This window comes from Kryptolebias marmoratus, linkage group LG19 (genome assembly GCF_001649575.2).
Source record: "Kryptolebias marmoratus isolate JLee-2015 linkage group LG19, ASM164957v2, whole genome shotgun sequence".
Taxonomy (NCBI): Eukaryota; Metazoa; Chordata; class Actinopteri; order Cyprinodontiformes; family Rivulidae; genus Kryptolebias; species Kryptolebias marmoratus.
The window spans coordinates 23325244-23339395 of NC_051448.1; the positions used below are offsets into that span (position 1 = coordinate 23325244).

Below are 14152 nucleotides of genomic sequence, written 5' to 3' on the forward strand. Positions count from 1 at the left end.
ATACTTCCTGCGTCTCCATCTTTCAGCACTTATGGTGAAAACACGGCGCCGCACAGAAAGCCGCTGCCGTAAAGCATGTCGCAAACCCACACGTAAAGCAGCGTCATGTCGCAAAACGGAGGTTCTTCGCAAAATAGTTTTTTTTTCTTATTATTTATCACTTATATAAACTGAATGTATGCAAAGTGACAACACTAATACATTCGTCGTAGCCTACGTTATGAAATATTTACATGAATCATTGATACAATTATGATAGAGACGATAGAAACGATAGAAGAAAATATATCACGATAGACACTTTTCTATCGTCCCCACGATATGTATCGTTATATCGCCCAGCACTACCAGATACTGAGCTAAGGTTTGGTGTGGTAGTAGCTGAGAGTGACCCTCAACACACATTCTTGTTTAACATTTTGACATCAACTGTTGGAGTCAACCTTCTCTGTCTATTAGCAAAATATCTCATACGTCATGAGAAAATCACCAGATGGATTTTAACAAAATTCAGTTGCAACTCAATAATGTTTGGAGTCAATCCAATTCAAGATGGTGATATGCATTCCTTCAAAGAATATAACCTTTAATATTAAATAAAGGTTATATTCTTTCTTATTATGAATGTTATTGTCATTATGAGATGATTGTCTCTGCAAAGCCAGTCTTGTGATGTTGTAGTTTGTAAAGTTTTGTTTTTGTTTTGGGTTTTATACTTTCTTAGCAAAATACAGACTCCCACTATCAAAAAATTCAATCTCTAAAATCTTACTCAAACTTAATTTACTTCATTTAACATACACAGCTGCAATTTTTGTTTTGGTTTGACTGAAAACTCTTCAGTGAACAAACTGAAAAGAAAACCTGTTTTTGCAACATGCTTAAAAAAACATTGTGTGACTGTAGATCAACCATCCTTTTATCATATTTTTAAACCCTATAAACACTAAGAATAATAACTGCTGCAGTTTATCATAAGAATCTATGTTCAATCTGGCTGAAAACAAGCATTCAGCAGCTCAACAGTCCATAGATATAAACATCTGATTTTTCTCTTTATATTGCTCCAAATATTTTTACCAGGAAACCAATTTTGACAGCGGGCTGGTCAGCAAAACACACACTCTGTGTATAAAAGCACATTATTGGAAAATGTGCAGAATGGAATCTGGCATTTTTCTGAATAAAATACCCACAGACTTCCAAGGAATAAGTTATCTGATTATTCCCAGAGATCTGTTCTGCATTTCTGGGTTCATCCTTGTGTTGAGCAGGTTCAGGTTACATTTCGTCCTGCAGCTGGGGCCTGTTGAGTGACAGCGGTTTTTCAATAAACTCCTGAGCTCTTGTTGCTTACCGATTAGTGTCAAGACAGGTTCTCATGCAGTGCTCTCTGTAGACTTAAAAGTCAACCAAAGACGATTTCCTGCCATGGCACTGACATACTGCGATTCCCCTAAACACTGCAGTCTTTATACAATACATGATACGGACCCAATGTTTCCCCTACTATTATCCAAGGTGAAATCTGGATTTAAAAAGTTTTGGTATCAGAGAAAATGGTTGCAGTTGTTGTGTACACAAATGGCCCAAAACGCAACAAAAATGTTGTGTAAATAGGGCCTCAGTGTTTGACATAAATATCTGCAAATGTCAATTGTATGCGGGATTATATGTTATAAACAAGGCTTTGGTTTTTTGGATTTGCTAAGATTGCTTATATTTGGAAGTATACTGTGATGTAACTACACAGTGATAAATGTAATTCTAGAAAAGATCAACAGCGAAAAATATATTGAATTATATGACTACATGACCTAAAATCTTTTAAGTATAATCCCTTTGAATGAAAAAGTCAATTTAAGGCCAAAATCTTTTTTTTTTTCATTGTAAAGGAATGAGCCATGATCACGTTTTGGCAAAGAAAATCTTACTTTATGGCCATTTATAAATATTTGACAGGGTGCAAATGACTACATAAGCTGAAATCTTTAAAAAATAATCCCTCTGAATGAAATTTTAATGCAAAATAAATGACAATTTTAAAATTTCAATTTCACACTATCCACGTCTTTTCAGTACTTTGATGAAGACCTTTTAAACTAAATCCTGACACATTTTGTACCTGTTCCTCCTCCCGAACTCTTAATGCTGTTGGCATTGAATTTTAGATTTGTTCTTTCTAAATATAATTTATCTGATCAATGAAAACAGATAATAGTACAGAATACAATAAATTAAAACCATGCTTACACTTCGTGTACACTTGGATAGTTTTTAAGAGATTGGTAGGACTTACTCTGGCCTTTAGATGTTGAATTCTCTCCCCAACACAACAAGCTCTACCATCACTTTTCCTGGAAACATATGTCAAAAAATAAAAAGGGCAACAGCAGAACCACCTCCACCCTTCTATGAAAGCAGGTGTAATTACCTTGAATCCACATTCTGGAAAAAGCTGCTGAGGGCCTTATCGTACACTCCCTTCTGAGGAGAATATTATATATATATATATATGTTATATATACAATATTATATATACAATTGTTATATTACAATATGTTAATTTTGTGTACTGTTCCCATCTCTCAGACCTAATGGAGGCACTGCAGTGCTGCATCCTGTTCTCAAAATTATTTTGGTTGCCAAGTGAAAGCCAGAACAACAAGGTTTCATTCTTCCCTAAAACCAAGAACTAAAAGAATTACACATCGATTGGTGACTGCAAGGGTTGCTGCAAAGGGGTGGACATATTCCAAAAATATTTCAAAAACTTTCCATTGAAAAACAGAGGAATTCTGGAAATATTTCAAAGTAGAAATTGGACACTTTCCATGGGAATTATCTGGAAATTGGGTCCAATTTGAACAATATGTATCACTTCTAGACAAAAATGTAAACATTTTGCATTGTCATGAGCAGATAATGAGTTTATGAAAGTAACAGGTTAATTGACCTGTTATGATTTTGTCACTAATGAAATCACCAGAATTCTGCAACCCTAAGGCATCAAAACATGGCACAGTGGTAACATACACCAAGTTATCCTTCTTACAAAGTAAAAAATAAAAACACAAGCCTGTCTGAGCAGTTTAAAGGTTGTGGTCTTGTATTTGAGGGACATCAGATGTTTAGTATTTGCCAGGTAATTTTTTTTCGCAAAGCATTTCTCATTCCCACTTATTGTTCTGAAAAGTGCAAAACCGATTTCAACCTCCTCCTTTATGCATCTACCATCTCTGGTATTAGTCAAACATGTAATTTTCTCGCATTAACATGCCCACACCTGCTGTAAAAGCTCTACTGTTTACCATCTAACAGACTGTAAATGAGTTAACAGATTTGAAAAATACAGCTTGTTTTCTCTTTGTAAGATTAAATCTGAACATCCCATTCCAGCACCAACCTTTGTTTACAAACAGAATTGTGAGTGCAAAAGAAAACTTCCATGAGGTGCTGAGGGACAAGAACGGGTTTCTGTTGAGATCTTTATCAGCAGGTTCAAGTTGCCCACAGGAGTTTTTCTTCTCACTTTATTAAACACCTGGAGCTTCATGGTTTTAATTAAAACTGCTTTCCCTGAGAGTCACAGCAAACTACACGTGACAGAACCACAGGATGCTGTGTAGTCCACATGTAGTGTAGTCCATCCAATAATATTTAGATACATTTTTTAATCGTGCTCATAGGACAATTTCAACACCTAAAACTTACGAACAATCAACATAATATAGAGTACCTCTTTAGGGGTTCATATTGTTTAATGCCCTGAAGAGTTAATGCATGTTTCTTTTTACTTTTTGTAGAAGGAAGCTCACCAGCAAATTTATGGACAAAATTTTTGTTATTACAGTTATCTATTGTCAGTTTTGACCAGCGGAGACTCAGTGTTTAATGAAGAGGCAAGACAATATTCTAAAGTTCGAAGTGAACTTTTTAAATATATTGTTGTTGTTATTAATATTATTGCATTTCCTCCCACAGATCCAGTGTGATGTTTGTGACCGGTGGTATCATTCCACATGTGTCTCCAAGCCTGACCCCAGGAAACCTTACTTCGGTGCATTTTCAGTTTAATGTCCTACGTTGTGTTTATCCATTTATTTACATGTTTAATTTTCGTATTACATTGTATTATTTTCAATGTTAAAATAAAGCAGTTTGGTTCAAGTATTCAATGTTTTACTGTAAGTTCCAGTATGATCACAATATATGATAGGTGCTATCATATATTGTGACCGTCTATATCTCAATAATAGTCATGAAGTCAGTGGTCAAGTGATACTTTTTATTCTTTAGAGGAAGGAGAAAGTCACCAGAAACAGTTTGGTTTAACTATCATCTTGGTGTGCTCAGCATTTTCTTTGTTTTTCCTTTAGCATTTCTTTCCTCTTACTGTCCATAGACATAAAGCTTCCGCAAAGCTTACGTTTTTGGCGTAGCGTACTCTTCTTTAAGGCCAATATATGGCTAAGTATGGTGTAAGAAAGCAGCAGTGCCTCCTACGGTCACAACATACGGTGGGTCACAGAATATGGTGTAACACAGGTGTTCCGACTATCTGTGCTACCCATCAATCCGACCTACCTTGTGGCAATGCACATGTGCAGACCAATGTTACATCACAGATTGTTTACTCAGGAGATTTCTTATTGATATGTGTTACCTGTAGAAGTTTCATTTGTTTGTTTCATTTCTCTGAAGGTTACGGTAAGTTTTATTTAATTAAGCTGCAATGTTACTCAAACATAGTAATATAAATGTTTTTTTTACTGTTTGCAATATTGTTACCGTGCTGTAAACAAGAAATTAGTCCCATTGTTTAGTGTCACTATGTCACAGCCATTGGATCCCTCTGCTGGGGAGGGCGTGCCTGCTGGCTCTCAACTATCCACACCTGAAGGGAATCATCATCCAGAGGAGTATATGAGCAGCTGACAGCCAACACTTCTTTGCCAGAGTGTTTGCCAGTTTTTGGTACTCTAGCTCCTCAGTGTGTCTATTCTAAAGATATCCTGTGTTTGCTCTGAGTTTTTTCAGGCTCTCACCATATACTTGTAAATCTCCTTCAGGAATCCTCCGAGGCCCTTGGGACGGTTTCTTCTAGCCCCCGGTCCTGAAAGAAACCTTTGTTTTTCGTGACGCCTCTGCTGTCTGCTCCGCTGCTCCTCTGTGGTGACATATCTGACCTGCCCACCCTCCAACGCCGGTCCATTTCCAGCCAGCCTACGCCAGCTCTCTTCCCCACTCTGGAACCATGTACCACCTCCCATCTTCCTCTGTACGTTTCAAGTAAGAACTGAGCTCTCGGCCATTAGTTGTCACCTTTCCCACCCCTGTGAACCCATCTAACCCTGCTCTTTCCTTGTGTGCAGACGCACCCGGACTCCGACCTGTGCTTCCTTGTTTGATTTTGGTGATTGCAATAAATATCCACTTTAACATCCGTCTCTCCGTGAGTGTTTCTGCATGTGGGCAAAAGGCATTAGACCCATCATGACAGTGGTGCCCTACAACCTCTTTCTGGACACTGCATGGAAATAACTAGATTTTTCTTATTTTATTTTTTTTTCTTTTAAACCAATAAAAGATGAATATCTGTACATAAAAAAATTCAGACAAGTGAAATTTATTTCTGTGGAGTGTTTTGGAAGTATTTTTTGTTGTTCTTTTGTAAGGTTTTGTATGTAAGTTGTAATTTTTTATTTTTTTTCTGACACTTGCTGCTTTCAGCTGTTGTGTCAAGTAAGCTGGGTGATGTGAAAAAGGTAAACTAACAAAGAAGCTGCTGTTAATCTCATTATTTTACACCCTGAATAAATTTAATGTTATTATGTGCTTGTTTCAACTCCGGTAAAATGGCACACTAAATACTCTGCTTGCAACATTTAAATTGGTGTGCTTGTCACAGCAGTCTGCAACTACTTTCATAGTAGTTTTTGTTCAAGAAGTTGAGGCCACTAAAAGTAATTCTTAAACTATTTACAGTTATAGCAATACTAGCAGTTAAAGTGTGTGAAATAGTTAAAATATTGTTGCTTTTATATGAATGAGGAGAATGACAGATAGAGGGGGACAGATACTGGATCAGGAAGTGCAGAGAATTAGTAAGGAGGAAGTGAGGTTTGTTTCAGAGACGTGGCAAAGAATTGATATTCACAGAAAAGCATTCAGAACAAAGAATCTTGCACAAAGAACAGAGTCGACCAGATTGACTTGTGACACATCTACCTCATAAGCATACAAGAATCATACTGCTGGCATGCAGATATAGCAGTAATCTTAACTGAAAGTAGACATTCTCTGAATACATACTTCTGAATAATAATAAAAAATCAGTTTGACAATAGAGTGCCATTCCTCTTGCTTACCATATGCTGTAAAGCAAAGCAGACATCTTTGAGCAACAAGTCCTCCAATTATGTAATTTCCTGAATGTAAATATAAATCCATGTATTATTCAAGATGCACCGCTTTTTTAAGCATCTTGTTAAGAACACCTGTGGACTACTGAGTTCATTGAGATTTTTTTCTGTGCATGTTACGTCCTTAACCCCTAGTTGGCAGTGGCAGGTGGGTGCTAGCTCTGAGCCAGGTTCAGCTGGAGGTTTCTTCCTATGAAAAGGGAGGTGTTTTTTTTCCAACTGTCATTACATACATGCTCAATGAGGGATTACTGCAAGTCAATAACTCTATGCAATTTGTTTTGTTGCGAATTTGTGCTATATCAATAAAAAAACTGAATTAATTTGAGTTGGCTGTCGATCTGCACCTACTTTGTTAACAGAATAACTGTATCAGAAAAGTTGCTGGTTGGGCTCTATCCAAATCCCATAACACAAGTGCAAATATGACAACCATGGAAATAATTCATACACCGAGTTCTGCATGACTCCTGCAGGGACAACACAGACAGCTGCCCATCGTGCACAACGATTAGGACGTGGAAATACGGTTTGATGGCGCGTCTTTCAATCACAACTGAACTGTGTACATATAGCTAGATTCTTTACCATATCTGCAGTTTGTGAATTATGCTCACGTTTTTGCAGAAAATAACTGTGGAACTGTATTTAGCAGATCCTACCTAGAATAAGTAGTGACAATCGGGGTCCGCACGCAGATGTTTGTAAACGTTAGGTGGCTATGTCGTTGCCTGTTCAAAACCCTGCTGACGTCACAAATGGTTTGGTAATTTTTTTTAATCATGCAAACAAAGCTTTGCTTATGTAAGGGGAGCCCTGCAATTGCGCCTTCACACTACTAAAGACATCTCGCCACAGACTCATCATAAAAATTAGAAGGCTGCGTGATTTATACATATGATTGCTTACGTTACAATGAGTTTCACTGTGAGGATGTGTGGTGTAAAGTGCATATTCTGCTTTAGTTTAAAGCATGCAAATAACGCATATTATTATTATTTTTACCGTCACTGGCAAACCTATTTAATATGCCAAACGCTGACAGCAAGTATTTTTCTATTCCATACAATAAACTCCCAAAAAAATATTACCGAGATTCGAACTGGTGCCAGCGTCAACTACCAGTAGAACTGATACAGCCTTCACCACTAGGCTATCATAGCAGTGACACTCACACTATCCCTGCCTGTTGTCAGTTCGATATTAACAGACAGTTATTGATGCTTTTGAGAACAGTGTTAGATCATCTGGTGACAGTCAGTTTGAAACAGTTACAAGAACATTTCAACGCACTTTGGATGTAAAAGAGTATATACGGGCTGTTTTTTTCCCGGTGTCTCTTACGATTAGGGTCACTTCATGAAAAGAATAAAGACGAACTTTGTTTTAAGTAAAAGGACGAGAAAAAATATCAATAGGTGAAAATGAAACTGGCACAAAAACCTGCGTTAGCAATGCCTGCTTTAGGAACTTATTTAGGAATTATTTTCAAATAATCCTGTGGAAACATGTTTAATCAGCAAAGGAGCTACCCCTACATATCACTAACTGCGAACAGAGCAGTTTAAGCTTCTCATCCTTTCTTCAAACTATTCCCACTTTAATTTCCAGTTTTTACATATCGAGTTGAGGTTCTTTTCTGTCCCTATTTTCTTGTTATTAAATTCTAAGTTCTCACTTCCTGTATGGTGAACTGTAACAACTGACATATACAGTGGTTTGAAAAAAACTTGATCTTTATTGCTATCGTTTCAGTCAGTATGTAATTTAAATACATCAAATGAGGGAGACATGAGAAATAAAAAAAAAACAGTCGTTCTTCTAAAACTTTTTATTTTATTTGCCATGGTTCAACATTTATATTGGCTTTCAGGGATTAAGTAGTGCTTTGGGATTTGTTTTATGGCAACTTGAGATCTATTTCGATCTTCCTTCTGTGATTTTCAAACTCTCAAACAGCACCTAAAACCAATACAAGTTCTGCGTAATTTACAAGCTCTGTGTCAGCGGTTTTGCAGATATTATTTAGAAAAAGCAACATACAATATTAAAGCAATAAAAAGGCTTTCTAGTGAGTTATTCCTGAGATCTTTATAGATAACTTATGGAATCAGATCGTATTTTGCAAAGATTTGCAGATCTTTAAGTTGAACTCGCATTGTTTATTTCCTTGTTCGGTAAAGGGGTCCTAAAAAGCCACACTCACAAAAACATCTTCCTCTCCCAGCTGCAACCATCAGTTATTCTATCACACCGGCATGAAAACAGGGGTATTTTTAAAACACAATAAACGTAAATCTAACGTGTACTCGCAAATTATTTAGTTACGTTTAGTTTTTTAAACCACATGACCCATTTCTTCTTAGATAAATGCACACATAATAATGGTCAACATTTGTTTTTTCACAGTTAAATGGACAGATTTCATCTCCGTGTAAAGTTAGTTTAGAAGAAACATAAAAGCAATCTCCACTGATAAGATGTCCTGAGAGTGTGAAGCTTCAGAATGCAAACAACTTATCCAAAAACAATACCAAGGACTCTGTCAGAGGTCATAAAGGGAGGTGGTCTCTTCATGCTACACATACAGTATATCCAATTTAATCAATGCCGACACAAAAATTGACGTGTGATGACCAGACACTTCAAATTTTTTTTTTCTTTTTTCAATACGACTAACAGTTTTCTACTGAAAGCTTTAACAGTAATTTTGATCTTGGTTCTCTTTACACTCTTTATTCAGTTTACACACACTGTGTACTTACAAAGATACCCTTCAATATTTCTTGGTAAATCTTCTAGTTTATATATATATATCGTTTGCTAAATACATTTTCCTTCCAAGGATTTTTGGAATATTTTGCTTCTTTTATGCAATCTTTCAAAGTGGAGCATTATTTATTCAGGTTTTCTGAAGTTCTTTCAAAGTATTTGTTATGGACTTTGACTAGTTTGGTTTATATTGTTGTTAATATTGTAAGTCAAGCTATTTTACTAACCAGCATGCACTGCTTTAAGATCATTGTGCTACACATATAAACTGCACATTTGTACACTGGTTTATTTAACTGCCCAAAGCCTAAAACGAAAATATTTTTGCCCATGTCTGTGTGAGCTTGTCTGTAGAGTAAGCAAAATATCTATTGAATGGATATTAATTAGTCTTTCAGATACTAATCATTGGATGTCCACAACTGATTAACATTTGGAATCAGTCCAATTCAAAATGGACACCACAGCTAAGCAACGTTATCAAACACAAAAACGGCTTGAACTCGGTCAAATTTACAGATATTGTAATAAAATTTGGTGTGGTGGTAGCACGACCTGATCACGTTAAATGCGACATTAAAACCCTTGCCATACAGTCAACCCCGTTTGTCTGTTAGCAAAATATCTTGTGAAGCACTCAGAAGAATTTATTGAAACTTTCAAAAAGTAATCATTGGATGTACATCTATGATTTATTAAGACTTGGAGTTAATTCGAATCAGCATGAATGCCACAGCAAAATGATGACACATAAATAGACACAAACAACCCCAGCCACAGACACTGGCAGAAGTGGTTGCTTCTTTGGCGGCGGGCGACACCGGACCACCCCACCCACGTCAAAAAATCCAGCAAATAGTCTGAATGGTTAGTGCTCCGTTTGTGCAGGTTTGTGCCGTTAAAACTATCGTTTGTGCAACTTTCGTCTTTGAGATATTAAAAGTTATAATTTTGGCCGATGACGTCACCGTCACCCCATCTTGCTCCAGATGCAGGCTGGAGGCTGTACTTCCTGTTTTAGTTCTTCGTTGGTTGTCTTCCAGCACATTCCTGTCACGTAAGTCTTGTTTTCGGTGTTGTTTTTATGCAAGTGAGGTTGCTATATTTTTGTAGAAAAAGGACTATAAGTTGTGGCATAATCAATACAATTATAGTAAGACAATATTTCTGGCAATTGTCTTTTTGTTGTGTTATGAACTTGTATGTGCCTTATGGTTTGCTATTGACACACCCAAATATCTGTATTCTTAGGCAAAGGGTTTCTATCCTAATTGAGAAGTAATGAACCATGAAAGTGACTGTTTTGAAAATCCAATTTAATTATACATTCAAATAAGAAACAGTGTTGATTTGAACAATGAAGTTTAACAATTGAAACAACAACAACAAACAGTGTCTTGATAATTGGAAATTAATTTCTCCTGTCTTGAGTAGAAAACTCCTTTCATTTGCAATTTAGCCAGAAAGAAATATCAAAACTGTTGAAAGTAAAAAATATGGAATGGTTTGCAATATAAAAACTTGAAAAAAGGAAAAAAATAAATTCTGGTCAGGGGTATGTAAACATGGCATGAATCTTTTTGCCTTTGGTCTGGTCTTCAAACTTTCTCCCCCATCTTTTCCCCATCACATATCTACTGTGTATAGCACTGCATGTGGTAGTATTTTCTTCTTTTCAGACACTGTCTTCACAACATTTGCCAGGTCATCATAAAGCTCCCACACAGATGGAGCTCTCCGGCAGTAGGCAGTATAATGTCCCAGGCCATCTTTGGTTAAGCTTTCCCTGAAAGCGACGACTGCTCTCAAAGTAAGTGTTTTTCCTTGGAGAACCATAATGGAGGGAAATTCACTCAAGGCAAATTCAGTTGGATTTGGAAGGTCTGTGTCAATCCATGCTATTTCTCCAATACTGTAGCTGTGAGTAACGGTTCCTGCGCAGAGAATATTTCCTGAGGTGCTGGCTCCTGTTTTGAATTCAGCTGGACATTCTGATTCATTCTGCAGTGGTCGGAGGCAGGGAGACTGTGGAAGGAAGAGTCCTTTTTCAACTGAAGTGTGAAGCTGAGCCAAGCCAGAATTCTTCAGGACAGAAATGTCTGGTAAAACAAATGGTACTTCCCTGGTCATTCCTTTGTTTAGGTGGCAGTATTGTGAAGAGCAGTGTTTTGAGAGGTAAACGCTTGATACATTTCTCATTGTCTTCCCAATAACAGTGGCAATATTGCACTGGGCATCGATTTGGTGGGTGCCAGACTTTAACTGTGTTTTTGCAAACATTGAACTAAGCAGATCTGCCCTTTGCAAGTATGTCCTTGGAGTCACACCATCTGTAGTTATGGATTTCACCAGCTGCAAGAGAGGGTTGTCACTGTTATTCATGACAACATTTTGAAATGCAGAGCTGTCACAGAAAGTACAGCATAAGCACCGACAAAAGGCATCAAAGGAGCAGGTGTTTAACACAGAGAGTGACAATTTCCCAACTTTACCAGGCTGATGCATGTTTCCATTTTTTAATAGTCCCACTTTCACACTTTTGGCCCCAGACGATGAATCTGCATGGAGCCATTCAGTGCAGGAACTCAGGTATGAAGTCCTCTTCCTCTTTTTGGGTGGAAGAATTTGCCCTCTCCAGTTTTCAATCACGTTTTCATCTGTTGTGGAAAGGTTTCTGGTGGGATCAGATTCCATTAAATTGCTAGAATCCATTTTTGTGTTACCTTCAGCATTGTGGGTAATTATGGATGCAGGATTAGCTTCTGTAACTTCTGCTGATGAAACCTTTTCCTCCTCTTTTTTTGCTTTTGCAGAGCAAATCCGCATATTTCCTTGATGAAAGAAAGATGCCGAGAAATGAAGCGATCGACTCGAATGGGTAAGTTCTCATGTTTGAACAGGCCATGTTTTACATTTTTGAATTCAGCTTCAACATTGGCTGAGCTTGCTGTGAGGCTACTGCTTTTGAAGAGGGGAACCATTATTCCTGTCCACAGTGGTAAGTAACTTGCCAGTCTTATAATGTGTGGCACAATCTCAGGGAGGAAATGGATGTTATCCCTATCCCCATTAGCTGCAGCATGTGTCCTGCTCTCCTCACAAATGTTTAACACCCAGTCTCGTAGGTCAGTCTGGATGTCATCACATGGATCCACTTGATGCACTTCCTTTGTGTCTTCATCTGGGATGATGATTGAGTCTTCTGCAATCTGGGCTTTCAGGTATTTTTTGCACCTCTCTGATTCAAGAGGGGTTCCAGAACTATCATCACCTTCTGCCTCACTGAGAGCCACAACAGTGATGGCATGTATTAGCTGCTTTGCATGGTTCAAGCTTTGTGACTGAATAAGCTTTGCTATTCCCCTGACAAAGAAGTCTTTGACACGGTGTGACTTGTTTTTCAGGCAGTCCCACTGGCAGACCATTTTTATGCAGTGGGCAACATCAACCCTGATGTAAAGGGAGGAAGTTTTGCAGACTGGTTCCCAAGTATCACACGGAAGCATTCATCAATGTATGACTTCAGGTTAGAAAGAGGAGTAAAGGCCTTCACCAGAGCACCAAGAATAGCCAGGGAAAAGTCACTCACAGCTTCTTTTGGTACAGCTGCGCCTGCACGAAGCCATTCTGTCAGCCATGTTGCAATTGCGTTAATGTCATGCCTTTCTGATAGCATTTGTACCACTGGGACTGAGCAGTTGTCACCTTTCAGAACACCTTGATACAAGAAGATGTGGCCAGACGTACCATTTGGTCGTGCCAGTTTTCTGACAACTGAACCAGTTGCATCAAAGCAAACTACTGAGGGACATTTTTTGGTCAGTGCCTTATAAACGTGTATCTGAGTTTGACTCCAATAGTGACAAAAGAATTTATCCAGACCAATATCTCTTATACTTCCACTGTTGGGTGTGCTATACTTTAATAACTGCAAAGATAGAATGGGGTCTTTGTCGCCTAACTCCAAATCTTTTCTCTCCTGCTTGGCTTTTCGTAAGGTTGCCAGGTTTGGAAGGTGACTTGGCTCTGGATCTCCAATATCCATCAACTCTGATGCCTTTGCTGACCTCCATACAGATGGTTCCATCCTACCCTCACACAACTCTTCTGAAATCTGTGCACGAAGGGTTCCTGACATGAATCTTTTGGACTGGCCAGTGTGCAGGGAGATGTCGGCGCCTTCGATGGAACACTGGAGCACCATGGGGCAGTTGACTGTTGGCTCTCTGTCACATGTCATTTTAACCTGACCTTGACACTCTTTACAGAAGCCTATGATATCAATGTATTTACTTGTGACAGTTGGATAAACTTTTGCTCTTTGGAATACAAATGTACAAGTGCTTTTCAACTTTTTCCAAACCAAATCATTAATTATATGACTCCATGTGCCAGGTTTTAAAATTGTGTACTCCCTTTTGCCAGATGATGAAAACTTGTCATTATATTCAACTTTTTCTGGTATAAATTTAATCCAATCTTCAAATGGAACTTCAAGCTGAAAATCTGAACATTGTTCAGGAGAAGTGGTGTCTGAGTCAAACTCGGTGTCCACAGGGCTTTCAGGATCACTTTCTTGATTTATTTCCAAGCATGACCAGATGTTTTGTCTGTTTAGCTTTACAAATGTGTACAGACTTTTTGCAGACATTTTATTTCCCAACTGCTGACTTATTTCTGTCCAGACAGCGGCAGCTGGAGTGGCTATCTGGCCGTTTTCTAGGATAGCCTCTTTTGACTTGCAGAGAACTCCGAAAAGAGACTCTCTGTCTACTGCTGGCTGTCGAGGCATCTAGTTAAAAAATAAAAAGGCTTTGATTAGCATTGCTTAAAACAATTCTTGCCTACATGATTTCAAAGAAGCCACAAAACATTGGTATTCTAGCAGTGTCTGCACAATTACAATAGTCTTGAACTAAAAAAAGTAAAGTTGGCTTTCATAGTTTAATTTCTAA

General features: G+C 37.9%; 1 protein-coding gene and 1 long non-coding RNA gene across 3 annotated transcripts in view; one reads left to right on the forward strand and one right to left on the reverse strand.

Annotated features, from left to right (window-relative positions):
- The window catches only part of tube1 (tubulin, epsilon 1), a 28032-nt gene that overhangs the window by 12561 nt on the left and 1319 nt on the right, over positions 1–14152 (reverse strand). The window contains 2 exon segments of the mRNA XM_017438870.2: positions 2300–2357; positions 2435–2487. Coding sequence (XP_017294359.2) covers positions 2300–2357; positions 2435–2487 — 111 coding nt within the window.
- LOC112449770 lies at positions 10705–14121 on the forward strand. Of its 2 annotated transcripts, none has more exons than XR_003038304.2 (4): positions 10705–11652; positions 11747–12797; positions 12910–13015; positions 13196–14121. It is a non-coding gene; the product is annotated as an uncharacterized LOC112449770 (long non-coding RNA). The 2 variants fall into 2 exon arrangements; XR_005234538.1 differs by having other exon boundaries at positions 10711–11652; positions 11747–12723.